Source organism: Neolamprologus multifasciatus, chromosome 20 (assembly GCF_963576455.1).
Source record: "Neolamprologus multifasciatus chromosome 20, fNeoMul1.2, whole genome shotgun sequence".
NCBI classification, from domain to species: domain Eukaryota; kingdom Metazoa; phylum Chordata; class Actinopteri; order Cichliformes; family Cichlidae; genus Neolamprologus; species Neolamprologus multifasciatus.
This window is the reverse complement of record NC_140458.1, coordinates 34,013,517-34,041,334: the sequence shown is the minus strand read 5'-3', so window position 1 is coordinate 34,041,334 and position 27,818 is coordinate 34,013,517. Positions and strand designations below refer to the sequence as shown.

The 27,818-nt window shown below is 42.4% G+C and overlaps 2 protein-coding genes and 1 pseudogene across 7 annotated transcripts; 1 reads left to right on the top strand and 2 right to left on the bottom strand.

Annotated features, from left to right (window-relative positions):
- Nucleotides 1-687: 687 nt before the first annotated feature.
- erbb3b (erb-b2 receptor tyrosine kinase 3b) lies at nt 688-17,788 on the bottom strand. 4 transcript variants are annotated; one of them, XM_085144679.1, is made up of 28 exons: nt 16,951-17,788; nt 15,521-15,675; nt 15,215-15,401; nt 13,558-13,683; nt 13,408-13,470; nt 13,124-13,242; nt 12,401-12,542; nt 10,836-10,949; nt 10,628-10,745; nt 10,465-10,538; nt 8,997-9,087; nt 7,731-7,933; nt 7,460-7,592; nt 7,271-7,364; nt 6,548-6,705; nt 6,377-6,433; nt 6,014-6,155; nt 5,804-5,926; nt 5,623-5,721; nt 5,309-5,494; nt 5,065-5,226; nt 4,872-4,947; nt 4,574-4,720; nt 4,127-4,224; nt 2,835-3,011; nt 2,674-2,745; nt 2,142-2,433; nt 688-2,013 (listed from the first exon to the last, which is right to left on the bottom strand). In XM_085144679.1, the coding sequence occupies exons 1-28, from the start codon at nt 17,024-17,026 to the stop codon at nt 1,115-1,117; spliced, it is 4,383 nt and encodes a 1,460-aa protein (XP_085000805.1). In that variant the 5' UTR covers nt 17,027-17,788; the 3' UTR covers nt 688-1,114. The 4 variants fall into 4 exon arrangements, with proteins under 4 accessions (XP_085000805.1, XP_085000806.1, XP_085000807.1 ...); XM_085144680.1 differs by having other exon boundaries at nt 5,804-5,923; XM_085144681.1 differs by having other exon boundaries at nt 5,071-5,226; nt 16,951-17,787.
- A 2,373-nt stretch (nt 17,789-20,161) lies between these two features.
- On the top strand, nt 20,162-22,066 carry LOC146495412 (nuclear factor 7, ovary-like; annotated as a pseudogene).
- Nucleotides 22,067-23,074: 1,008 nt separating this feature from the next.
- arf3a (ADP-ribosylation factor 3a) lies at nt 23,075-27,489 on the bottom strand. Of its 3 annotated transcripts, none has more exons than XM_085145661.1 (5): nt 27,379-27,489; nt 26,065-26,279; nt 25,848-25,958; nt 25,411-25,535; nt 23,075-25,320 (listed from the first exon to the last, which is right to left on the bottom strand). In XM_085145661.1, exons 2-5 carry the CDS (start codon nt 26,210-26,212, stop codon nt 25,159-25,161), a joined length of 546 nt encoding a protein of 181 aa, XP_085001787.1. In that variant the 5' UTR covers nt 26,213-26,279; nt 27,379-27,489; the 3' UTR covers nt 23,075-25,158. The 3 variants fall into 3 exon arrangements, with proteins under 3 accessions (XP_085001787.1, XP_085001788.1, XP_085001786.1); XM_085145662.1 differs by having other exon boundaries at nt 26,065-26,256; nt 27,379-27,465; XM_085145660.1 differs by lacking the exon at nt 27,379-27,489 and having other exon boundaries at nt 26,065-27,372.
- Between the last annotated feature and the right edge of the window lie 329 nt (nt 27,490-27,818).

Below are 27,818 nucleotides of genomic sequence, written 5' to 3'. Positions count from 1 at the left end.
TACAGGTTTAATTGGTACATGCACAATACTTTATATTTTTTTCACATTTTGCTAAGAAAATGGGAAGTAGGTGAAGCAATTTATTGAAACGTGCGCACATACATTTAAGGCAAAACTTTGAAACTTGAAAGTAAACATTTGGTATGACCACTGTTATTCTTCAACACAGCTTGAACTCTCTTCATATAATTTATTTAAATAGTCTTCAGAAATAATTTTTCAGGGTTCTTGAAGGATATTCAAAGCTCTTCTTTGGATGTTGGCTGTCTTTAAGCTATCTATCTATCTATCTATCTATCTATCTATCTATCTATCTACACACACACAAATACACATTAAGAAAAAAGTTTATTTGGGGAATAAAGTTAAGATTTACATTTTTTGTTTCAAGAAAAGCACGCTCTGAAAAATACGGTGGAAATGAAATATGCCCATTAGTTTCACGGTTTCTCTCGCTACTTGAACAAAAGCGGAAAAATGTGACCGTTGACTCTCACTTCCGTCATCTCTGTTCTGCATCTGAAAAAAAAGTAGCGCGAGCGCGTCACCAGTGCCGTCTCTTGCCTTTTACGTTTTCTTACGTGTCCCCGGCAAATCTATAGAGTACAGTCTCTTTAACTCTGTCATTTTATTGAATGACTGAGCAATAAAATAAAAAAAAGAAAAAAAGAAAAAACCCACAAAAACAACGTTTTATTGTTTTATTATAAAAATGTCAACATAATGTAAAAAAGGCTTCTGTTCACATATAGATGACAAATGGTAGGATAGCTGCAAACTAGTCACTTGAATTTATATAATAATTCATGTTACTATAAGAAGTACTGTAGGGAATCATCTCATGTTACTGCATTCACTGTGATACGAAGGTCACTTAATACATGCTTGAGGACAACCTCCAGTTTGTTGGCTTTGTACCATCTCACAGTTGGTTTTCATGAATTATTATTCACCGAATAAAGAAGTAAGAATCAAAAATATTTTAAATATTCTTCTTCCTCCTGAAACTTTGTGGCTGAAAAGAACCCATAAAAAATTGAACATGAATATGAAACAGTCCACATTTATGACAGCAACTGCAGCAGTTTCTGTGACTCTGTCCCTGGCCGCATTATTAGGTGCGCACAGCATCTGGTTTGAGGAACAGCCTGCTGTGCCAGTAGTCTGGGTTGTCGAATGATGTGTTGCTTGCAGGTTCCCCCACACCAGCGCACACCTTGATGTATTCCCCAATCTCTGCACACCTACCACTGCCCATCTCCTCACAAATAACCCTCCCCTTTACTGGGAGGTTCTGGTATTCTGTTTCCTTACATCTGCTGGGCACCACCCCAAATCTGTTCATCTCCTCATACTCCTCCACCTTTTCTCCTCCACCTTTCAGCACATCTGGCCTGGGCATGGCCGTACTGCTTAGAGTGGCTTTGTTGTTTGTGTTCTGGGTTTCCTCCTCTTCCTCTTTGTGCTCCTTTTTCAACACCTCCACTGTTTGGTGTATTTCCTGTTCTTCTGCTGCACTCTTTGCAGATGTTTGACTCCCACGTCTCTCTTGTGATGATTCATCTCGTTCTGTAGAGTCAGAGTGCCTGATGTCCATGTATTCATACCTGCCATTCCCTTGGGCTGGCTCTCCTGGGTCATCCACAGCTCTGATGTCACTAGTGAAGTCACTAGTGAGCGGCTGTTTCTCTGCAGAGTTTATTCGCTCTTCTGCAGTTCCTTCACAAGCCTCATGAAGTGGATTCCTCCTTACAGCTGAGTCTGGTGGCAGAGTTTCTTCATGTGCTATGTCCTCTATGGGTAACACAGCCATGAATGTTGGGGAGGGTAAGGGTGGGGTTTTGCAGCAAATCCCCACAGTGGGGTCGTCTTCCTGTCTTGAAACGCTGCTGGCCAAGCGAGGAGGAGCGCTCTCCTCTGTGTTCATGATTTCATATTCCTGGGTGGGATTTATCACCATGAAAAGAGGCCTTGAGTTTCTTTGGCCAGAATGAGAAATTCTGGAGATTTGAACTGTGATAGGGTGTAAAGAAGGAAGAAGATTAGGAAAGACGCTTTGGTTAAATACATGATTTAACTATTTGAACCAAAATGTAACAAAACAACAAGGCACTGTTCCTATTTTACTGCTCATAATTTACCTCTTTCTGGTGTACTAGGTGAGCCAGGTAGGACATAGCCATAGCTGTCCACCTCCTCCTCTTCCTCTGCCGTCCACACCTTGTACGAGGGTGGACTGGAGGCTGTTGAAAGTTTTCTCTGTTGGCTGATCGGTACGCGACGATTACTCCTCTCTGAGCCAATCCTGGCCCTGTGAAGACTCGCCGTCCGTAAGCCTTCCTCATGCACCTCTGCCTCTCTGCCACTCCCCCTGACCTCTAACCTCTCAGGCAGAGTCCGGACTGAGCTCAGACGAGACCTGTGAAACCACAGCTGGGACATTAAAGCAAAGAGTGATGGATAGTTTGTTACTTCCTGTGGAGGGAGAGAGGTATGAAGGTATGTGGGAGCGCAGGTAGGTATATGTTGTTGACCTGCTGGCCGTGACACCAGTAACACTTATTCAAAGTGAAATTCTTTGGAAATGAAGCTAATCATATCAACTTTGAGCAAATCAGAAATCAGGAATGTGTCTTTGCATTTATTTGTGTGAAAGTTTGTTTTTGTAAAAACCTGGCGGAAGCTGTCTGCTGGGCTCGTGGTCATTGGCAGGTATCCTATATTTCCAGGCTGATATGAGCCACTCTGCAAAAAATAAAATAAATAAATTGGTGTGCTGATTCTGCAATTATCCTGTAACAACAGTGCAAAAAATCCACGATGTCCTTCTTTACCCTGCATGAATTAATCCGAGAACGAGAAACACTCCACGACGGTGAATTCTGAAGAGGAGGTGTAGCCAAACCTTCCTCCAGCCCCTCCTCATCTTGGTCTTCTAAACCTGGATCCAGAAGTCCTCGCTCTGACTCCCTTCGATGGGTTGCATCTGGGACAGGTTCGTCTCCTTCCAGCTGCAGGGTAATCAGGAATAACAGGCATTAAGATTCAGAGGTGTGGACTCGAGTCACATGACTTGGACTCGAGTCAGGCTCGAGTCATTAATTTTATGACTTTAAACTTGACTTGAAAAAATGTTCTAAGACTTGTGACTTGACTTGGACTTTTACACCAATGACCTGGGACTTGAATTGGACTTGAACCGGTTTACTTGAAAAGACTTGATATTTCACCCCAAATATAAAATTTAACACGCATATTATATAGAAAGTGTGCATCATTTATTCCAACCACACTCAGTACGTATGTGTGCGTGAGCTGTAGCACAGCCAATCAAATTAACCAGATTTTTTTTAAAAAGAAAAAAAAAAAAACGCTCAAAAATTCTGCAAAGAGTTATTTTTTTGAGGTACATAAACTATGAAGTAGTCAACAAAAAACCGAAATGCAATATGCAAAACATGCAAGAAGAGAATTACAGACAGATGGAACAACTTCCAACTTTCTACGACAGTTGAAGTTGCATAAAGAACGGTAGGTGGTGCTTCTCTTTTGCTACGATGAGATAGCTGACTTTATCTAACTAGCAAATCTTGTCCAGGCTACGTTGGTGATAGTTTTTTTTTATGTGTATGATATTTTTGTCATGTGATTTTAAAGCCGGTCCTACAAGCACATCCAAGAATAACATGCAGCTTATCTCAGAACTGTCGGTGAAAATTATTCTTGGAGCTAAGTTTAATTGAGCTGCATTTTATAAAGGTGCAATTTCACAATTTGTGTATATTTTCTAAGTTCACTATTTTGTCATGTGTTGAGAAAAACACAGATTTAAAAATTACATGGTCTAATATTTACATTTAGCATAACTGCAACATGCTTTTTTCATTATTTTTAAAGACTCGAAAGGACTTGAAATTCAAAGTTTTAGACTTGTGACTTTACTCAGACTTTTACACCAGTGACTTGAGACTCGACTCTGACTTGCCTGACATTACTTGAGACTTGACTTGTGACTTAAGGATAGACTTGAGACTTGCAAAACAATGACTTAGTCCCATCTCTGTTAAGATTAAAAACTATATTTCAGAACTAAAAGTTGTAAAAGGAGTAGCCATCATAGTCTCACCTTGATGACAAGGTATCTTGGTGGGTCCCTCGCCATGCGAGTGAAGTCACTGGCCAGTTCTTTGAAGGTGGGCCTTATATTTTCATCAATCATCCAGCCTAAACATCACAAGAAAAACACCAATTTTTATCATGTATCAGTATTTGTGAATAATACCTGAATAAATGGTAAATATAGTGCTCGTCTACTTTAATCACTTAACTTGATTATTCAAAACACTTTTTACTACAAGCCAATCACACACATTCATACAAGCACTCTTTTTATTTTATTTATATCTAAGCACCCTGTTTAACATCACTGCACACTCTTACACTTCAGTTGCATCACGGGCAATTCAGGGTTCATTATCCTGCGCTGGGATACTTCGACATGGAGACTGAAATAGTCTGCTCTACTTCCTGAGATATATGTGTGTGTGAGAGAGAGACTAATGTGTTGACTAACATTTCACCATGACCATGTACACGTCTATAGTGCAGATGTGGGGCTGTGACAGACGTTCACCCTTCTCCAGCAGACCCGGCACTTCCTGAGGCGACACGGATGCATATGGCTCCGCCCCAAATGACATCATCTCCCACACTGTCACCCCTGTCCAGGAAAAGAGGACAATATAAATGCTCCACGCCAAAATTCACAGACAGTGACGTTTCAAGAGGAAGGTTAATTTATTAGTGCATACACCACACACACACACACACACACACACACACACGCACACACACACTGACATCTGTCTTACCATAACTCCAGACATCACTCTGATGAGTATATCTTCGAAACAAGATGCTTTCGAGTGCCATCCATTTTATTGGCGTCTGAACAAACACAAAAAAATGCAGACACTCAAACTGGTTTGTGTTTGATTGCATTACTGGAAGAGACAATAAAAGCTGTTTAACAATTCAGTGTGTATCGCAAGCTCAATGACTCACAACAACCTTTGTGTCTGTGTAGACGTATTTCTTGTCATCGGGGTAAAGGAGGTCTGCTACGCCGTAGTCGGAGATCTGGACCTGATAGTCATTTTTCAGTAAGATGTTGCGTGCAGCCAGATTCCTGTGGACCATGCAGTGCTCTTCCAGATAGTACATGCCCTGAGAAACAGATGTGTAGTCCTTGTAGTCACAGATTATTAATATGTTTGCATGGAAAAGCAAATTAAAAAACTGTCCTCACCTTTGCAATCTGCACACACCAGTTGAGCAGGAGCTGGGGATCCAGGCTGTTCTTCTTTTGCCTGATGTGCTCCAGCAGCGAACCCTGTGAACTGAGCTGGGTCACCAGCTGCAGACTGGCACCTGGGCAGATGCCCAGCAGCCTAACGATGTAAGGGTGGTCCAAGCCGCCCATGGAGAGCATATGCTACACAACAAACAATGCAATGATAATGTGATTATTGGGCATCTTTTGGCACATGATAAAAGACAGGCATTCAATCTTTACATTAACTTCTGTGTGTGATGTTAAACCTTATTTCAGAGGAGACTCACATCAGTAATCTCAGTGAAAGTCTGTCGGCCTGAGCTATCCTGGATTGTCTTAATGGCCACGGGTATTTTTACCGTCTCTCCTTCTGGAGTCCAAAAGCCCTTAAAAACAAATTAAATATAGAGCTGCACACAAATCTGTGGATAATCAGTGAAAGTCTAACAAATCCAGGCCAATTAGTACCTTGTGCACAGTGCCAAAAACACCCACGCCAAGGGCTTTGACTTTTTTCAGCTCTGAGGGCCTCAGAAGGCGGGCATGAACCTTGGTGCCTTTCTCTCCAGGATCCAGCGGCTCAAAGCTCTGCTACAAACAGACCAGTTATTCCACGGGGATTTTCATCATCACAACAAATGCAGTTAAATCAGTCCAGAAGATATAGTTGGGTCTCACCTCTCCGCTCTCCAGGTACCTCCTCATAGCCCTCTTGCGACGGATGGCAAGTCCTCTGTGGTAAAGCATGCCCAGGAAAAACAACACCAGGCAGAAAATTAAGCCAGCTGGGACACCCAAGGCGATGCCTGTGATCTGACCACTGCAGACAGAGAAATAACAGATCGAGCACATCAGCTAAAAAGAAAAGATTTTATGTCATGATAACCCAGCTTACTTTTGGGGAAACTGAAAATTACCCTTTTAGAAATAAAGTTTTCGAGTTCAAATATTTTTTTTGTTATAACAGTGGAATGATTTGTGATTTAGATTTGCAGTACACAGTGTACTGTTTTATGTTCACCAGCAGGAGGAAACACTAACCTACTAACTGCCAGTCTGGCTGTCTCTAAACAGTCCATTAATCCCGGGCCAATGCATCTGAAAAATGAAAGACAAAGTTTTCTTTATTATGCAGCGATTCAATAACCTAATTGGGACACTTCACTTTGGGGAAACATGTGGGCATATATACTTTTTTAAGTCCAGTCTCACCCCTGTGTGCAGTTGTGGTGACACGGTTGACAATGACCCTTCCTGTCGGGGTATTTGAAAATGAGTCCCTTCTGTCCATCATTTATCCCAGTGGGACAAGAGGACATGCAGAAAGGACCATCTTGAAAACTGGCACAAGCCGCGCAATCATCTGAACCCTACCAATGAGAGAGAGAAAGGAGGATCATAAATGGAGACTATGTGAGATAAACTCTGCTACAGTGACAATGAACCAGAAATGAACCACAACAGTGATGACACCAATATACGAGGTATCACAAAGCCCTACAAGGATACAATGTATACAAAAAAGAAGGAAAAAAATACAATAATCACATGTTTGTTTAGAAGTATGCAGAAGAGCATTCCTGAATGAGCTACAGCAGCAGAAGACCGCACCAGGTGCCACTCCTGTCAGCTGAGAACAGGAAACTGAGGCTGCAATTGTCATCAAAATTGGACAATAGAAGATTCAAAAGAAGATTGCTTGGTCTAATGAGTGCTGATCTCTGCTACGACATTCAGATGGTGGGATTAGTTTGGTATAAACCAACCAACCTGACACTGGTAATGTGAACCTAATGAAGTAAAGTGGAAGTAGAGAGTTTCTAAGTACCTTTCTTGTTTCATCTTGATTTTAACAAATTTACTGCTTATCTATTTTATGTAAATAATCATAAATATAAACTACAGTGTCACTGGATTATCAAAGCTAGTGATTACCGGTCCAGTGCAGGTGACTTTCCCACTCTGAGTCTTGCATTCTGGATGACAGGCGGTACACTCGCCATCAGGACCTGCAAATTCCCTTGGTGCCCTGCAGGAATATTATCCAAGAAGCAAAACAAAATATTACCTATACGTTCAACATGCACACATGAATCACGAGAATGTAAACTCACAACCACTGACCCGTTGTAAAAGTTACAGCTGTGCACACATGTGCCGTCTCGACTGTAGTTCCTACAGGAAAGACACTGTTCAGGCCCGGGGCCCCAGCATCCTGCATCTGAACATAGCGGGTCACACACGTGGCCTTCTGCAACTACATCACAAAACTGTGTAAGAACAGCACTGATTACTTGCTTACAACATACAACACAATAGTGAATTCTGAGTTTAATATGCTCGAAATATAACATTTAGAATATAGTGGAGGTTATCTGTTAGTCCATCAGCTCACCACACTCTGCCAATGGCTTGTTGTTGCTGAGGTTGTTGCCTCGAACTCGGCGGCCTCTGAACAGCTTCGTCCAGTTTACAGTGTGGTGGTAGCAGAGATTGCTGTTCAGACTGATGTACATGCTGCCGTCACTGATTTCTTTCAGAGAGCGCAGACCCAGTGAGGTAAGAGTGGGGACGCGCATGACCGTCAGAGAAAAATGGCTTTCGTTGGAGGGTTGGAGGATGAAGAGGGGAGAAAAGGATGGAAAAACATCAGATTGTCTGTAACAGATTATGTTGTAGTTCCAAGCCTGTTAGGTAATGCATTCAGTCTCACAATAAACTGTTGGAGGTTTCTTCCCCTTAAAAAGGAGTTTTTCCTTCCCACTGTTGCCAAGTGCTTACTCACAGGGGCCATCTGATAGCTGAGGCTTTCTTTGTATTATTGTAGTCTTAACCTTACAATATAAAGTGCCTTGAGGCAACTGTTGCTGTGGTCTGAAGCCTTAAATAAAATAAATGGGTAATTCAACAGACAGTCCTATAGTCTGAGTTAGACGAATGCCTCCATGGTTTAAGAGTAATATATTTCCCTTACACACAAACATAGTTAGTCCCTCATTTTGGGTCATATTTAATAAAAAGTCAATTTTATAATTCTTAGTCAAACTCTGTTTTAGAAAGCTAAGACTATCCGGGGCACAACATAACAGGCAACCTGACAAAGAATGAATGACAGCAGAACACAGGTGAAGCAAAACTAAACACACTGAACATGGTAACAAGACTTTCAAAATAAAACAGGAAACATGGAGACGTTAACTGGAACACCCAAGATTGACACCAGACAGCGAGAGAGAGGAAACTAGACGTCACTGGCTGCAGAAACATACACGGATACACATGACAGACAGGGGAGACATGAAGCAGAACATGGGGAGGAGACGTAAACAGGAAAGGGACACATGCACATTAACACAGACACACAGAGAGGGACACAAGGAGGGTATACATGACAAAGACATCAATGAAACATATAAAGGGTGAGGGAGACTTAAACACTGAAGACAGAACCTAGACAGAGGAGAACTAGATAGGGAATTAGAACTCAGTATCAACAGAACTGACTAAAGCTTAAATTTTACAAACAGGAACATCATAATACAAAAGGGCATAAAATGACCCAGCCCATAACACCAAATCACACATTTGAATCCATCAGCTGTTAAAAGCATCCTGCTCTGGCCTCTCACTGACACGTGCACGGTATAATCTGCAGTCTTACTTGTAGAGCGTCCTCCCTTGAATGGTAGTGAGGCTCGAAAAAACAGACAGATCATTCAGCTCTTTGGGCCAGGACTGGATGTTTAAAAAATCTGAGAATAAAACAGTGAATATATTAAGGACAATAGAAAATGACACTGTGCATAACACATTGCAGATCATTTGGATATTTGTTTTCCCCCAAAGGAGAGCAGATATCATTTGATGGATACAACCTTTGTGTGCATTATCAAGGGATAGAAGCAGAGATGGGCAGTAACGCGTTACTTGTAAAAAAGTAATCAGATTACAGTAACGCGTTACTTGTAATTAGATTACCGTTACTTTCCCGTAGGAACGCTGCGTTACTGCGTTACTAAAACCGTGATTTTTTGCAAGAATGTCTCATGACAGTGACGTAAGCGAGTGCCACGTTCGTGACAACAGCTGTGTGCAGATCAACAATGGATCATATATCGAGTGCAGAGAGAGTATGAGCGTGCAGCGTTTAAAGCGTGGAAGTACTGACCTTACTTTGAGTTTGATTCCATAAAAAGTGACAAAAACATTAGTGTCCGTTGTGCGTGGGAAGAAAACTTCTTTTTACAGCGAAAAAACCCCTAAACTTCCGAGCAAGCACCGAGTAGCTACGACGTAATGGGAAACTCACAGAGAAACTCGCGGATTCTTTCACTGACCGCTGCGGCACACCTGCACCAGGGTAAACCTCCGCCTACCCCACTCCTGCTTTACAGGTGAAAATAGAGCAACAGGACCGCTAGTCTTTGACTTTATTTATTTTCTGCTGTGTTTTACTTGCATCTATTTGAAAGACTGAGTGTAAACACAAAAAATATTTTATTTTATGTGCTGGAATGTGCAGAAATGTGTTGCATATAATTAAATTTTTGCTTGATGCATAAAGTTAAAAGATTAAAACGAATAAAACAAGTTTTAAAAAGAGACTTTTCCATTTGATTACATTTTGTATGATGGATTATGTAGAAAAAGTAGAATTGGGCTGAAAGATCTATCACTTTATCACCTATTCAGGTTGTAAATCGTGTTTTTAAAAAGTAACTAAGTAATTAATTAAGTAATTAAGTAATTAATTACTTTTGAAAATAAGTAATCAGTAAAGTAACAGGATTACTTTTTGGGGAAAGTAATCAGTAATTAGTTACTGATTACTTTTTTCAAGTAACTTGACCAACACTGGATAGAAGACGGCCTCATATGTGACAAGAAAACCAAGCAGTTTAATGTTAATTGTGACTGTCACCTCACAGAAGTTTAAATGGATCGTTTACCCCAAATCAAACATGATTATGCTTTGATAATCGAGAGAAAGGAGACATCTTTGCAACCAGTATTTCCAAAGGCAGCTCACACCAAACATGGATGAATAGCACTACAGGTCCAGGCAGGAAACATGCATGCTTGATTGGGAAATTTAATATAAGAAGCGACTGTTACACACATAAGCACACCTGTTATTTCCCTGACTGTGCGGAACACTTCCAACTTTTTGGCATCCAGTGGTGGGATGTTTTTAAAATCATCTCTGTGAAGAAAAAAGACAAAAAAAATTACTATAAACATACCAAGTGTACGGCACTATACCCTGAGATGCTTTAACTCATACATACTGACCCCATAATCCCCGTGACCAGGAAGTGAAGGCTGCCCTGAATCTTGGTGCAGTTGATGAAGCTGTTGATGTTGCTCGAGTCCACAGTCTGCCTGTCCTCAGCACCAGTGCCTTCACACACTAAAGGGATGACCGGAAACAATCACGTCTGACTGCTGAGATATAATCTTGGTGGAAGAAGTGAAAAATCGCATTTGTATTCATTTCAACCTTTTGGGCAAAGTCCGCTGCAGAGCTCACACTTCCTCTGGCCTTCTTTCTCCACCTCCATCTTGTCTGACGGACAGGCGCTCACGCAGGAGCTGCCATCCACCACGAAATGAGCTGTGAGGAGGAGGAAGAAAAGAACAACACAGGGAATATGTTTTATTATACACATGCAGAGGAGCAAATAAAACGATTCACGATACGACTCTAACATTACCAAATTTCCCCTTGTGGGACAATTAAAGGATTATTCTATTCTATGCTATTCATTCTTAAAGCCTACCACCAGCTTTTACCAGCTAGGCTCTATTCCCCATGTCTCCTATCCACCCTAGACTCCTTCCTGACTATATGGGACACACACGAACACACCAGATCCAACACAACACCTGAAAACTTCTGTTTCCTGCTTAGAGTTGCTGTGCCTGTCCCATGTTGTGTTTAGTTTTTGGCTTTGCTACATTTTCTGTCTTACAGTTTAACATGGGGACTAGCATTATGTTAGACCTGATACTATATATCAGTGCTGACTGCAGCTTCGTGAACAGGCTCAGTGTGTAGTATATGAAAAGGTCGCCAAACTCCCAGGGAGATTGGCGACTGAGCTGAAAGTTTTCCACTTGTGAATAATCTTTCTCGTCGTAGAATGATTGACTTGTTTGGAAGTGGCCTTGTTTTCATAAATGTGGTCATGCTTGCTAATGACTAATTAATGGCAGCTAATTAATTAATCCTTCATTAATCTTTTTCTCTTTATCCTTCTGGAAACAGAAAGAGTGTACTTTATTGTTCACATGCTGCTTGTGCATTTTGGCACACTGTAATATGTCATGTGTTGTTGCTAATGTGAGGTTGTTGTTAGCTTGCCATGGACCAGATGATTTTTATCATTACAACCTGATGCTTCAAACCTTAGAACTGAAAGAGTAGAAATGGGAGGCAGAGCCTTCAGTTTTCAGGCCCCTCTTCTGTGGAACCAGCTTCCAGTTTAGATTCGGGAGACAGACACTATCTCTACTTTTAAGATTAGGCTTAAAACTTTCCTGTTTGCTAAAGCATATAGTTAGAGCTGGACCAGGTGACCCTGAATCCTCCCTTAGTTATGCTGCAATAGACGTAGGCTGCCGGGGATTCCCATGATGCATTGAGTTTTTCCTTTCCAGTCACCTTTCTCACTCACTATGTGTTAACAGACCTCTCTGCATTGAATCATATCTGTTATTAACCTCTGTCTCTCTTCCACAGCATGTCTTTATCCTGTCTTCCTTCTCTCACCCCAACCAATCACAGCAGATGGCCCCGCCCCTCTCTGAGCCTGGTTCTGCCGGAGGTTTCTTCCTGTTAAAAGGGAGTTTTTCCTTCCCACTGTCGCCAAAGTGCTGCTCATAGGGCGTCATATGATTGTTGGGCTTTTCTCTGTATCTATGAAGCGCCTTGAGGCGACTTTTGTTGTGATTTGGCGCTATATAAATAAAATTGAATTGAATTGAATACTGTTGTTTTTTTTCACATGGCTGAAAAAGTAACAACAAAACTTTTCGACTTGTAAACACATGCCAGCCACTCACTGGGGCACTGAGAGACACAGATGGATCCGTACTGGTATTTGGCATTAGGGTTGGTTTCCATTTGAAACGTCTGCTTGTTATAGATCAGAGCCCGGGGACACTGGGGCACACAGGCTCCGGAGTCATTGAAATGACGACATGCCTTTACAGGAAGAAGAGAATCAGAATGAAATACTAAAAGGCCAAAGGTGAAGCTGCTGAAGTACATCACAATTCAAAAGATATTCATGGCCCGCAGAGGCTGAATCATACAGATTTTGGTTATAAATGACTTTTCTTCTAATGACACCAAGAGGTCAAGAATTTTGTTTTTGAATAGTGTGGATAGTTTTTTTTGGCATGCTGTTATATTATGTGCAACTATGCACTTCCAAGTTAAACTTGATGTTAAACCTAATTTCATCAAAGCAAGGTTGTGCGAGCCACAAGCATGAATATAAACTCCAGTACAAGAATGTGCTTGCATGAACTATTGTATTTACAAGCTACATCACATGGCAACAATTAAAGGCAGACTGACCATCCATACCACAGAAGAACAAAGGAAACAAAGGATTAGTTTCCCATAAACTCTGGAAAACCTCAAGATTTAGAATTGGGTCCAGAAAGTAAGGAAATATTCCCAGCATGAGGAATTTAGACTTAAATCCTCCATGCAATTAAAAATTTTTTTTCTTGTTTCATCAGCAAACTTCTCCAAAGACAAAAAGATAATTCACTTACAAAACAGTCCACATCTTGGGGGCCTTTACATCCTGCTGCACACTCTATGTGACAGCAGTCCCTCGGGCTTGTGCCAAAGCAGCGGCTGTTGCACTGTGGAGCGCACACCGTCTTAGTCACTAAAACACACAGGAGAGACGAGTTCATCAGAAGTCACATAAATGTGTATGCGTGTTGAATCTTTGTGTGCGTGTCTGTCTCTGGGTATTTCTGTGTAGCTTTGAAGAGATATAATGAGGTGAAGTGAAGAGGAGGCGAAGGAAAAACAAAACGTGGGTGCTCACAGATCTGGCATTGCTTTTCGTTTGGTCCCCAGCAATAATCTCCGCAAGATTTATGGCATGGGCCTGAAAAAGAGAGACATAGAAAGATCAGTGTTTCTTATAAAAAGAGATGATTTAGAGATGAATTACGTATAGCAGACCAGTAGTGACCTTTCTTTCCATTGTATTTGATATCAATAGGAGCGCTGTTGTCCCGGACAATATCCTGCCAGAAGATCCAGGGACCATAACTCAGGTATTTGTTATTGATAATCTGCACCCCTCCCTCCAGAATCTCTGTGAAAACATTAGTGAAACATAACGGCAGATATATCAGGATCAGAGGTGAATCAAAATATACACTTTAAAAAACAGAATGAGGATAATTTTTTTCATGATGTTTTTTGAGCCTCCAAGAAAATAATAATAAAGTTTGAAAGAATTAGACAATAAAACCAATAAAAGATGCAGAATTTGGAACAAGGTAAAAGAAATGATCTCTCAGGTCATTTCATTTCAGTTTTATTTATGTAGCTCCAGTTCACAATTGTAACGTAAAAATCAATATTACAGTTTAACAGATGTGGGGAGAAGTTCATCTCTACTCATCATGAGCCTGAATGTCATAGTCATTTTGATTTTTTTAAACTGTTTTTTTCCAGGGTGAAATGATTTTGCAGCATACATCTTTACTGTCTTTAAATAAACAAGAATTAGGTGCGTAAGTTTGATTTTGGGGGGATTTTCTCTAAAATACACGCACGCCCTTTATATTTGGTTAAATGTGCTTTAGTAAGTTGTACCTTGTCGAGATACTTTTGGTAACCATTCAAAAAGCTTCTGGGATAATTCTAGTTGGACCACTCTTTTCATCAGGTCTGGTAGAGATCATTGAAACTGTCACTGCTTTGGCACCAAGGTCTAGAAGATTACTCAAACTGTCACTTCAATTCTGCCAAGAAGAATTATGCCAAAAGCATCCTGATGAAATGATTGATAGACAATGTGCTGAAGGACCATCGATCCATCCATCCATCCATCCATCCATCCATTCATCCATCCATCCATCTATTCATCCATCCATCCATCCATCCATCCATCCATCTATTCATCCATCCATCTATTCATCCATCTATTCATCCATCCATCCATCCATCCATCCATCCATCTATTCATCCATCCATCTATTCATCCATCCATCCATCCATCCATCCATCCATCTATTCATCCATCCATCCATCCATCCATCCATCCATCCATCCATCCATCTATTCATCCATCCATCCATCCATCCATCCATCCATCCATCCATCCATCTCTTCCACGTATCTAATTCAGAGGGGGGCTGGAGTGCATCCCAGCTGCCACAGGGCAGACACAGCGTACACTCTGGACAAGCTGCCAATCTGACTCTGGGCTAACACAGAGACACAAACAAGCATTCAAACTCACACCAATCAACCAAACCCCACTAACTGCATGTCTTTGGACTGCGGGAGAAAGCCGGAGAACCATGGAAATACAGCAAGAACATACAAATTCCACACAGAAAGGTCAATTCAAAGGAATCATTTAAAGCCCAGACTTCCCATGACATTCATGCCTATCTTGAGTGGATGTAAACTTCTGACCACAGTTGTATGTGATGGAAGGGACTTCCAGTAGGACCAGGCTTGATCTGAGATGTTGAGTTTAATTGTTCCATTTTATGTAACGCACCTCTCCCCACTGTTACAAACGCCTTGGGTTTCAGAAAGCATTTTCTTTTACAGAACAAACATTGAACGTTTTCTTTCTCTAATATCTGTTTTTCTGTTGTTCTTCTAACCCGTCAGGTTTGCGAGTCCCAGCTGCTGTAGGCCGTTGGAGCCGTCCTTGGGGTAGTTGAGGAAGATCGATAGAGCAAAACGTCTTTCATACAGGCTGTTTCCTCTGATGACGCGCAGCTGGCCCAGAGGAATCTCTTGAAAGTGGTTCATAGCAATAAGGACATAGCCAGTCACCTCACGGATTCTCTAGAGTGAAGAAGACCATTAATATAAGAGGCGACTTCTCCAATATACTCTCCACTTTTTAACGCTTTTTCCAAATGTAACGACTGGAGGACTGGAGAGTAAGGAAACATGACATTTACCTTGAGGAAGGAGAAGTCCCAGTTACTCTCAATCTGTGTGATCTCCAGGTTTCCCATTACAATCTCACAGCCATAATACCGGTTTCTAATCAGATTGTACTGGTTCTCCTGAGAGCCTGTGGAACTGAGTCCATTCTGCGTCCCTGGACACACTTCTAACACAGATAGGGAATAAAGATGAAAATGAACGTAAATAAGTGAGTACAGTGGGCTGTGTTGTGTCTGTGGTATTTATAGGGTTGGTGACTCTCCCTGATGCTGTGTTCATGCCTGTGCTGGCTACAGATTTTGATGTGAAGCAGAAAGAAACAGGCAGGCTGTTACCCGCTTACATGGAGCAGTCCAGGCCTGGGGCTGATGAAGAGGAGGCCAGAGGGGTCAGAAGAGAGAGTGACTTTTTTTTTTTTTTAATTTTCCCTCAGACAAAGTGCTTCATTGTTGTAAAGCTATAAATGTGGACAGTGTGTCTCAGTGAGTGATGAGCGCTGCAGGGACAGACAGTGCTTCTGTGTATGCGTGTGCATGTGCGTCTGCAAGCCGCGCATTGCTGAGATCATACCAAAAGACAATGGGCCGTGTGTGAACGGGACTCTCTGGCAGAGGGAAGGGAAATATCGTGAACGGAAGGTGACATACACACCATCTCTGAGTGCCCAGCGAAAAAACGGAGGAACTGGTCCTTTAATGTGCAGACGTTCGCCACCTGGAGCACTCACTCAACACAAGTCATATCTCTTGTCTTCGTTATGAACACATAACACACAGCTATAGGACCCTGAAGACTGCTGCATAATGCACACTTATATTCATACGTGGCAATTTTAAGCAAACACTGGCCCTGAAATATTCAGCTAATCTGGGAGGACTCAATAATATTTAACTCATACTTATGATAACTCAAAAACAGGCATGAGTACTTAAATTATTTGTTAATATTTTGTATTTATATGAAGCATAACACATTCATGAAAGGGCTCAGTGATGGGAAATTAGTAAGTAAACAAAAGCTCCTGACAGGAAAGAAAAACAGTGTGATTGTCTGACAGCTATCGCAAAGGGAGATCTGAATGTTGGCAAAGATTGCACATTAATGTCGTTGTAACTGCAGAAAACCACATTAAATTTTATTAGAAAAAGTTTACTGACAGCGTGACAATCAGTTAATGGTAAATAGAAGTTCTTAAAGTGAATATTTGCTGTTCTCTGCAGATTTTTAAAGTGCACTGCAAGAGCCTGGATCATAACAATAAAAAAGCTTTTAAGGAAGAGTGGTCTGCTGTGAACCAAACAAAGGGAGGCTGAGATTTATCAGTTCATACTACGACATCTTTAAGTGCATACAGTTAATTCTGGTAATTTCGGTATTGTCTAAATTTCACGAGATCCAAACTAAGAAAGGATTTCAGATATAGAATCACGTTTGTCCTCACCTTCATGCGTTTGAGATGATGTTCGAAGCCTCCAAGACAAAATCACTCCCAGTAAAATGACTCGCCACTGCTCCATGCTGATGTCCAGCCTGTTCACGGAGATCTCTGCATATCAAAGCGGTTTAGGTAGTCCTCCGAAGAGCCAATATGTATTTCAGGGGGAAAAAAATCGACTAAAGAATATACAGTAATGTAAGTTTTTAAAAAAAGTGTCTATGAAAGGGAAAATCAGATCAAGTCAAAGTGAAGGACAAGTGCAACTCCTTCAAAACACCCAATAAGAGCGCAAACATCCCTCAGACTACTTACTACTAACTGAAAACAGTGAACAAGTTGTAGTTTATTGTGATGAGGGAATTTCCCTCCCAGATGGGGACGTGTGATTGGCCAGCATCCCGACCAATCAGCGGTTTGTCCGTCATTTCGAGCTGAAGCCTCGGTTGTTACACTAAAGCAAAGAATTCTGCTAAATGTATGAAGCCCTCGAGAAACGTCTGACTCTTAAAAATCTTAAAACATTACAAACAGCCCCACCTAAAACATTATAATAACAAAAAAGCTGAATGACATACGAGCCAGTGAGACAGACAAGTACAGGTCGTTCAGTGCAGCAAATAGCTGCTTTTGGATGTGAATATTTGTCGTGTGCAGCAGTTTGAACACCAGTTATTTTTGTTTCATGCTGTCAGCAGTAGAAGCAGCGTTTCGGTCCCCCCACCCAGTAAGAGCCCAGCGCTCTGAGTGGCCGCACTGTTTCCCCCGTAAAGAGCAGTATTGTCCCCGCAGCCCAGTCAACTGGTTAATCACCTCTTTGATGCGTGTGGAGCAGCCTGCCACAATGGCCACATTGTCAGACAGTCAAGTGACTTCTGAACCCAAAACAAGAACATGCTTAATTTGAGAAAATGGCCTCGGAGCAGACAAGATTCATGAACACGGAGCTGCGGGTGAAAACGGGCCACTAATGGATGGAAATCAACCGCTTCTGACTGATGTACTGTTAATCTTATTTTTGAATGCGGCAGGGAGGAGAGAGCCGAACAATCCACAGTTTGTTTGCAAGCATCATGTGCAGGAAATGGGAAGAATGGCGAGATTGAGATGAACTTGGATTTTAATGTTCGTCTCAACAACCTGATGGTAAAAGACGCCAAGAAATAACACCACAGCTCGGTTTATGTGTCCAGTAATTAATGTCTCTGTTGTTCATCTGCCTGGACTTTTACGCGTGAGTCTCAAACGCCCTACTCCAGCCTCCTTTTCTGTCCAGCAGGAGGAGCCAGAGTCTGACACTTGGGCATCCGAACTCACAGCTGCTACAGGGCCCTGTGATGGATAGACTCGTTTGCACATGGATAGCTATTTTTATACACTGTTTATTGGACTTTTGATCCAATCTCTAATTTCTTCTAATAAAATAATGCGCCTTTAATCCAGTCAGTCACTGAATAATGGAAAACTTTAGGGGGAAAAAACTCCACTGCCCAAAAACTGTTGGAAGAAATCTTGAAGACTGAGTCAATTGTTTTGTTTCATAAACAGCAATGTGAAACTTTCCTGTTGCCGAGTAAAACGGCGTAAAGTGTAAGATTGTCACCAGATGCACTTTTTTTGTGTGTGTTCATTTTTCACATGAGAGTTTCTCTGTTTGCCCCGTCAAGAAAAAATAGCTGCCTATAGTATTTACAGAGCTTGGCACTTTCACAACGCCACCATGGTGTCAGTCTCTGTGTCAGCCCTGGTGGCCCTGTCCCTTCCAAGGGGAACTGTGAGGGGTGCCTGCTGTGGCCTTTTGCAGTTGCCACTCCCTTCAGAGATTGATGAATTGATTGTGGGGCTGCTGCCAGTGTGTCTGTGCCCTGGGCGAAGGTGTCCCGGTTACGAGTGGGAATCCCAGCTATGGCATCCGCCCTGGGGCCACTATTGTAGCGGTCCTGCAGGGGGCCAAGGGGGCTGGTGGCCCCGGGAGCAGCTCCGACTCACATACTGCTGTCACACCCTTGGAGACACAGCAGCACTCTCCCCTACATGGACCTCTGATTGGCTCCGACAAAATGACTCTCTGTGAAGTGCAGCAATTCCACAGGCAAACTACCTGATTGTGCCAAACTTCTCCTGATAATAGCAGTTAATAAAGGACAAAAGAAAGGCTGTGTAGAGCCAGATCCCACAGTTGTGTAATATGTGCTGTTAGTCTGATTTTAGTCTTAGCTGATGACCGGTACGGTAAACAGTTTACTGAGTTAAAACTATTCTCGATCAGCTCCCACTTCATATAAAAAAACATGAGTCTAACTCACATTTAGATTTTTGAGCTTCATTGTGCAGCGTGATACATGCATCGTCAAAGCTGTTTCCCATTAATCTGCTGAAAATGAGGCTCACCTTAAATCAAAGTTCAACATGTGTAGGCATAAGAGGATATTCTGACATCACAACCAGTTTGGAGGCCAGATGTGCAACTTAAAACCTCCGGTGCACACATGAAATCGATTGACTTTCCATTGAACATATATGTGTTGAGGCAACAGTTAGAGTTTTAAAATATTTCACTGTTTATTATGGATTCATCAATGAAGGAGACGTACAGTTAGGTCAATAATGTGTTGTGCAAAGAGTTTTTGTAGTGTTGCCTCTGTACACCGCCAGCAGATTTTAAATCAAACAGTCAAGATGTGACTGACGTGCACACACGCCTGCACACACGCCTGCACACACGCCTGCACACACGCCTGCTCCTGTAGTGTGGTCTTGATCTGGTTAGATGCTGTGAGCTGTTTTTCTTAACCATAGAAATAATTCTGTCATCATGCACTCCAGTTGTCCTCTCTGGTTTTTCCGGCCTGTTGGGAGCTGCTGACTTGATCACTGCATTTATACTTCACCACCGAGTGACACTTTATTTTATAAACTTCACAACAGGTTTCATGTTGTGACCTGTGGAGGTAAAAAGACACAAAATCTGTTTTACAGCTTTTGAGCTGCAGGCAGGATTTAAACACATCTTAGTTGTCAAACAGCAACATTTGTCTCCTCCCCTCACGTCACTCAAATGCGACAAACCAGGAAACAGGAAGTTGTTCGTCCACAGTGAAGCGAGACGCACAAACGATCAGACTGAGCTCAAACCAAACTAGCAGCTTCCTCTGAGTGAGTCCAGCTACAGGAGAGCTGTAGTGGAAAACTCCAACACTGCTGCTTCAAGCTGCTGACGCTCCACAAACTGAATGTGAGTTTGAGCAAAAACACGACTCAAAGGAAGTTTCAGTGAAGGTCATAGAGGAGGGAGGGGAGCCAGGACTGACTGTACTTCCTGTCTGCTGTTTTCAGCTTCACTCACAGACTCAATGGCTTCCAGATCAGAGGAGGAGCTCTGCTGTCCGGTCTGTCGGGAGGTCTTCAGAGATCCTGTTATTCTGTCATGTAGCCACAGCTTCTGTAAAGACTGTCTGAAGAAAAGTTGGAGAGAGAGACCAACACGCGAATGTCCAGTTTGTAAGGAAATATCAGTTTATGATCCACCTTTAAACCGAGCTTTAAAGAACCTGTGTGAGTCGTTCTTACAGGAGAGAGATCAGAGAGCTTCAGAGGCTCTCTGCAGTCTGCACTCTGAGAAACTCAAACTCTTCTGTCTGGACCATCAGCAGCCAGTGTGTGTCGTCTGCAGAGACTCAGAAAAACACACCAATCACAGATTCAGACCCATCGATGAAGCTGCACAACAACACAAGAAGGAACTTAAGGAAACTCTGGAGCCCGTAAAGAAGAAGTTAAAGGTTTGTGAAGAAGTTCAAGTGAAGTTTGATCAAACAGCAAAACACATTAAGGACACACCGACACACAGAGAGGCAGATTAAGGAGCAGTTTGAGAAGCTTCACCAGTTTCTAGCAGAGGAAGAGGAGGCCAGGCTGGCTGCACTGAGGGAGGAAGAGGAGCAGAAGAGTGGGATGATGAAGGAGAAGATGGAGGCTCTGAGCAGAGAGATAGCAGCTCTTTCAGACACAGTCAGAGCCACAAAGGAGGAGCTGAGAGCTGAAGACGTCTCATTCCTGCACAACTACAAGGCTGCAGTGGAAAGAGTCCAGCGCTGCTCCCTGCTGGATGATCCACAGCTGCCCTCAGGAGCTCTGATAGACCAGGCCAAACACCTGGGAAACCTGACCTTCAACATCTGGAACAACATGAAGGACATGGTCTCCTACACTCCTCTCATTCTGGACCTAAACACTGCTGATCCGGAACTCATCCTGTCTGAAGATCTGACCAGCGTGAGATATGGAGGAAGGAGGCAGCAGCTTCCTGATAATCCAGAGAGGATTGATCGTTACTGGTCTGTCCTGGGCTCTGAGGGCTTTAACTCAGGGACTCACAGCTGGGATGTTGATGTTGGAGACGGTACAGGGTGGAAAATGGGTGTGTTAGCAGAGTCTGTGCAGAGGAAGGGAGGCATACAGTCTGGATTATGGAGAATATGGTTTAATGGAAGTAAATACTCAGCATGGTCACCATCAGCTAAAACTGCTCTCTCAGTAGAGAAGACGTTCCAGAGGATCAGAGTGAATCTGGACTGGAACAGAGGAAAGCTGTCATTCTCTGATCCTGATACTAACACACACATACACACCTTCACACACACTTTCACTCACAGGATGTTTCCAATCATTGGCACTGTGGCTGGTAAACTGAAGGTGTGTCCGTTGAAGGTGTCAGTGTCAGTGCAGCAGATGAGTTGAGGATGATGATATTTCTAATGTTGTTTCCTGTCAGTGAATTGAAGCTGTTAAACTGCAGCTGTCCTCCTGCTGCCTCGTTGTTCCAAAGCTCTTTGTTTCTCTTTTAGTTCTCACTGTTTCTTTCTGTTTCTGCTGTCCACCTTTTCACATGGAAAATCATTTCACTGTTTCTCACTGAATGACTCCCCAAACTAGATTTAAAATTCTATCAAGTTTCTAATCATTACAAGTGATTCATGTTTCTATTTGATGTGTAAATGGAGATGATTTAGTTTGCTGGGATATGGACTGACATGTGTTGAATGGGAGGAGCAGTTTGTTGTTGTCTTCTTGTCTGTTTATGACAACAATAAATACGTTGTTGAAACAATGATTCATGTTTAACTCCATATATGAAATGTTTCTGATCTTTGAATTCTGTTTGAGTAATTGGAGACAAATTAGCGGGACCACACCGCCAAACACACCACTTCTTATGAATATGTGACCCCCCAGTTCTACAAGCTGTTCATTCTTGTTTTCGTGCAAACACCTTCTGAGAAGGTCCTTAACACTGCTTATCTTACAAGAGTAACATCATTTTACTCATCCTTCCATTTGGTTACAATTGCCCCCTAACCCTAACTCTTACAATCGCCCTGTTGTCCATAAGCACATTACAGCTCTGCTTGTATGGCCTTCCCCAAACTGCAGCTCAATTCATGTTTAAGCCATTCACTTTTGTCTGTTAAAATACACTGTCAAACCTAAAATGAATGTTGTTTCGGCCATTCCTAATTATTTTAATATCGCTCTTATTTATTTGGGTTTTTCAACCTAACATGGTCTCCCTAACTTGCAATGACATCTCTTATGAGCCTCATGTTTTAAAAATAACAATAAAAGCTATAAAATAAAAAATTCTACACTTATGAATCAACCTCAGACATTATGTTTAATTTGTCCTTTGACTTAAAAATGACTGTACAGAAGCAGAACTACAAAAACAGTGTCTCTGTCCAACAAATTGAGGATCAAACTGTTTCAAGAAAGCTAGCAGGGCTCTTAAAAGGACACATCACCTCCAAATCAAATCTACCGCATTGCACTCACCACCCACATCAAACGTAGAGTCTGGCTGCTTTGAGCACCAGAAGTATACTCTGTAGCTTCCTTTTATTCAAGCAGACAAACATCTTCAAAACTGGGCAACTTATCCAAGAACAATGATTGATAAATACGGACTCGCACATTTGATTCTGGGGCGAACTGTCAACTTGAAATTGAGTTTGAGCCACAGACGAGAAGATAAAAGCAGCACGCTCGTAACCGTGATACGGTTTTCGAACCGTGACCGACATGTGCGACAATAAACAACAGCAAGGAAAAAATTAGCAAGGCAAAGCAAATGTATACTCTGGTATCTTTATTGATTGATGTAGTGTCAGGAATAATTCAATCATTCAACACTTTTGCACCTGCTTGGCTTTTTCTGTCTTAAATTCCCTCCTCTTCATATTATACTCGTTTTTTTTCTCAGAGCAAATCGCCAGCTGGAATGTCGTGCAGCCTCATTTAATATTTTTCTTTATTTGAAAGTTAAAATCAGAAAATAGTCGCTGAAAGAGGGAGGGATGTTTAGCCACATCAGAACTGCTAGTGCATCGGTGTCACAGATCAAAGGTGAGATACTTGAATGCTGGATATTTCTTACATATAAACCTGTTATCAAAGAGAAAGGAAACCACTGGCTAAATAAGGCCACGAAAACAATTTTCACACCAAACCGAACGGAATATAATGCACGTCACACACGCACACGCAAGCTGCTGTCGGTTATCTGCCAACACGCTGACCCCGTTATCTACAGGTGTATCAACAGCGCTTTTGGTTTCACCTCGAAAACCACGGTTCCACTTTCCCGGTTACATCAACATATATACAGTTGCGCCAACATAGAAAAGCATGCTTTTGCATATTAGAAGGTTGTTCGGTAAACTTTACACTAAATCCATAACATTTATTAGTACAGCATTGTTCCAACCAGCAGCAGTGATTAAGACTAACAAATATAGTCTGAGGAAACAGGCTATTATAATTCGCTTTTATTACAGATCTTGTACAGTATTAACATGCCTTACGATGCAGTATTACTATCATCCTCTCTCCTTATTTGATTTTTTTGTGTGTGAAAAAACTCCCCGAAATAAACCCAAAACAAAAAAATGCAACAGTCTGATCTAATTAGCTAATTAAGGAAAAAATAACCTAACAAAATAAAGAAACACTCCATTAAAAAAAACAGACGACACCTTCTATACAATAACAGTGAGTCTAGAGTAATTTTGTGCAACATGAAAAAGTGAGACGCGCTGATGTCGTGCCGATTGACGGTGGATAAATCGGCGTGAGAAGCGATGCTGCACAAACGGATCGAAAAAACATAAAATAAACATTCAAAACTATGTAAGCTCTCTTAATATTGCCAGTCGCATGCTGTGTTGCATCACTCTCCACAGGGCAGGCCAATAGCAGCATTTTGTTTCTGAGCCACAGAGCTGGTACAGAGTGCCTGTTTGTCATCTGTATCACTTTAGATATCGCACCTCGCCGATGCCAGACAAGCTGTTTTAACCCCGTCTGTGCCAGGCGACTCAACGAGAACAAATCTTTATTTACAGCAGCGGCCTGTTACAAGCCCGCGAGCCAGTACTGGGATATCTCCATGCAGATTGGGAAGCAGTAATGTACAATGATACTGGGGTTTCTTTTCTTTTTCTCTTTTTAACTAGCTGCCTTTAGCAGTAAATGCACATTAGAATAAAAAGAAACTATATGACGCAAAAAAATCAATAAATATCGATATTAAATATGTTGTTTCAGACTGTCCGGAAAGTTGACACGTTTTGTTTAATTCAACATAAATAAACTAAATCATAGCTAAAAGTTTTGATCTATGAAGAGCATAATTTGGTTGCAGTATGGACAGTTATATTACATTTATCTGTACGAGTATAATAGTAATAGTACTCCCACTATAATATTATGACATTCTTTATAATTTACACCAGGTCTGTAGTTTCTGAGGGAAGGCTGCTCTGCCGTCGTGATTTGAGATCCATCACAATTGCTGAGCTAATTAAATGTTGGTGGAGGTCTGCAAAGTAGAGCAAATTCATATACCTTTACAGTAATATCATACAGTACATGTTTATTTGTTTATAGATTGTAAATAACTTAGATAAAGTTTGCTTGTAAATGATTAAAAATGCTCACCACAGATTCAAACAAATCAAATTAATCAAAGAACGGAAAAAAAATAAAGAAGTATTTCGAGGGTGGATGGTGGGGGGGAGATGGGGGGAGAAAGCCACTGAGAGTCACCCCCTGGGAGCTTTTCAGCATTTTTCTTCTCTATGTAAACACAATGGAACCCCTATAACCACAACCTGGAGCTGGCACCCAGGCTCTTCCCCACGTCACTGACCCAGCCCTTCACTTTTTGTTCTTCAGCTGATTGGCCAGCCAGTCCAGACCCTCGTACAGGCCGTCCCCACTGGTGGCACAGGTGGCTTGAATGTACCAGTTGCGGTGACGTAAGGAGTGCAGGCCCAGCTTGTCTGTGATCTCTGCGGCGTTCATGGCGTTGGGCAGGTCCTGAACAAAATCACAGAGGACAAAGTGTCCGTCAGGAAGTTGGCGAGGCGAGAGGCGTAAAAGCAGGGGGGAACGTAATGTGGCGGATACCTGTTTGTTGGCAAAGACTAGAAGAACAGCATCCCTCAGCTCGTCTTCAGCCAGCATCCGCATCAGCTCCTCTCGAGCTTCGTTGACCCGCTCGCGGTCGTTGCTGTCCACCACGAAGATCAAACCTGCAGGAAAAAGTTTAAACCGAACAAAAACAATCAGGTCACATCACGTTGTTAGGAAAGCATATTGTCAAAGCGTGTTTAATGGTTGTCCGGGATTTGAACATGACTAAGACGATGATCATTTGAAACATCTGGAGCCTGTATGCAAATTACATCATCTGAAGGATTAGTCAGATTTTGTCCTCAGGTGCTGGGGGCGAGCGTGCGCTCCAGGATCGGCAGCGGGACTGGAGAGGCCTTTTTTAAGAAACAAAACAAAACTCTAACCATGCCGGCTGGTCTTTCACCTAAGATGCTTTTGATGCACCTCACCCTGGGTGTTCTGGAAGTAGTGTCTCCAAAGAGGACGGATCTTGTCCTGGCCACCCACGTCCCACACAGTGAAGCTGATGTTCTTGTATTCCACTGTCTCCACATTGAAACCTGGAGTGGATGAGACAACAAGCAAATAGAAAACGGGTCACATAATCTGGACAATCTCTAAGACACATGTTTGTTTTTATTTATTTAGAGGCAGACAGTCACACACCAATTGTGGGGATGGTAGTGACGATCTCCCCCAGCTTCAACTTGTACAGGATGGTGGTTTTCCCTGCAGCGTCCAGCCCCACCATGAGAATCCTCATCTCCTTCTTGCCTATCAGGCTCTTCAACAGGTTCCCAAAGATGTTTCCCATGATGACTCGGGAGGAGAGGAGGTGGGGGCACAACTGCAACAAAACTGTTACACGGGCTGCTTTGTTGCTATACATAGCAACAAGCAGACAAAACAAACCGTGAACCACGTTTAGAGTCGAAACCACACATGCACACACACACACACACACACACACACACACACACAAAGAAACGTGGTGTGACAGTAGCTGCTCAAAAACACATCTCAGCATTGGCACCTCCCTTACAGTGCCCCCTCAGAGCAAAGCCAGGAAACGTATACTTCACACCCCGGCAGGCAGCTGACCTGACTCGAAAGCTGCTCCTTTACAGTGACAGCTCACTGGGAAAGGAGGCAGCCATGCTGGATCTCTGTTATGTGGCTCAGCTTTCATGTGGTGCTGAGTAACCACCTTTTTATGCTCTTTTTAGGCAACTGAAGATATGCCAGGGTAACACTCATTTCATATTACGTTATTATGACACATAACCTAAGGCTGTCTATGGTTGCACACAGTCAGGCTCACAGAGCTGAGGGAGGAGGGTGGCCCTTCAGTGGTAATGGGCCCTTTACAGGCCAACCTTGCCTGTTAACTTGTGCTAACACACACTACACGGGTCGCATTGGTTTTTAGAGGGTTATTTTAAACTAGCAGTCTTCTGTGGGGCAGTGAAGTATCCCTCTTGTGTGTTTTAATGACTGGCCGCTTTACCTCTGACTAGCTAGGTTTCCATTCATTTCTATGAAACGCACGGACAGCAGGTGCTAGCGTAGCCCGTCGCAGCTGCAGTGGCCGCACATCCACACACATCTGTCATAATGCGAGGCGAAGACGGCGGATGCTGCAGTCGAAGCAGGCGATGAATTCTGAACCCAAATCACGTTTCTTTCGGCTCGATAACATTCACTTTTCGAACATAATCTGCTTGCTATCCCATGAGCTAATATCGTCGGTGTTTAATTGAAAACATAAATAAAATCTCCGGGTCAATTTGTGTGCTATAATCCCCCCTCTTACAGTCACGACAAGCGCGCCAGTCGGCCTCATGTCGTACATTAAGGGTCGTTCATTTCCCCCCTCGCAGCATTTAAAAGGCAACTCAAGCGGTGATAAATGAAACCACCTTTTTAGCGCTCGTATACGTCTTTCAGCAATTTCACCATTTGCATCTCGTTCACACTTACCCGTCAACGGCAGGAAGGGTACCAGCTGGATTCAGGCGAAGGACTGGATGATAGTCTCGCGATGAGCTGCAGCTGTGACACTGCGCGTTCTCGCGGTAGTTGGATTGCCAATCTCTCATCGCCCGGCGACTTGTTAAAAGCCAGGAGCTGCTGTCTCCAGCTCTGAAAAGTTACTGTACGCACCATCACCTTACAGCTTATTTGAGGCTTATCTTGTTTTCTTGAGGAACATCAAAGAATAATAAATAGTTTGATAGCGCTATTCCCACTATCTCACATATGACGTTTTAGAGGGCCCAAACCAGTTTTAAACGAGAGCCTGCAGGCAAGCACGCGTGAATAATTAAAACGGGAATCATCTTAATGAATAAGTAAATGGCTGACTGTAACAGGATGCCAAGTGATACTTCCTGGCAGTGTTTCACAGATAATGAGGTGAC

Coding starts and splice junctions, on each gene's coding strand:
- erbb3b (XM_085144679.1), bottom strand. CDS start 17,026: ATGGAGCAGTGGCGAGTCATTTTACTGGGAGTGATTTTGTCTTGGAGG. Junction 15,402..15,520: donor GGGACTTCTCCTTCCTCAAG/GTAAATGTCATG, acceptor TCTTCACTCTAG/AGAATCCGTGAGGTGACTGG. Junction 2,014..2,141: donor ACCTAGTACACCAGAAAGAG/GTAAATTATGAG, acceptor ACCCTATCACAG/TTCAAATCTCCAGAATTTCT.
- arf3a (XM_085145660.1), bottom strand. CDS start 26,425: ATGCTGAGATGTGTTTTTGAGCAGCTACTGTCACACCACGTTTCTTTG. Junction 25,536..25,847: donor CTACTTCCAGAACACCCAGG/GTGAGGTGCATC, acceptor TTTTTCCTGCAG/GTTTGATCTTCGTGGTGGAC. Junction 25,321..25,410: donor TAGTCTTTGCCAACAAACAG/GTATCCGCCACA, acceptor GATTTTGTTCAG/GACCTGCCCAACGCCATGAA.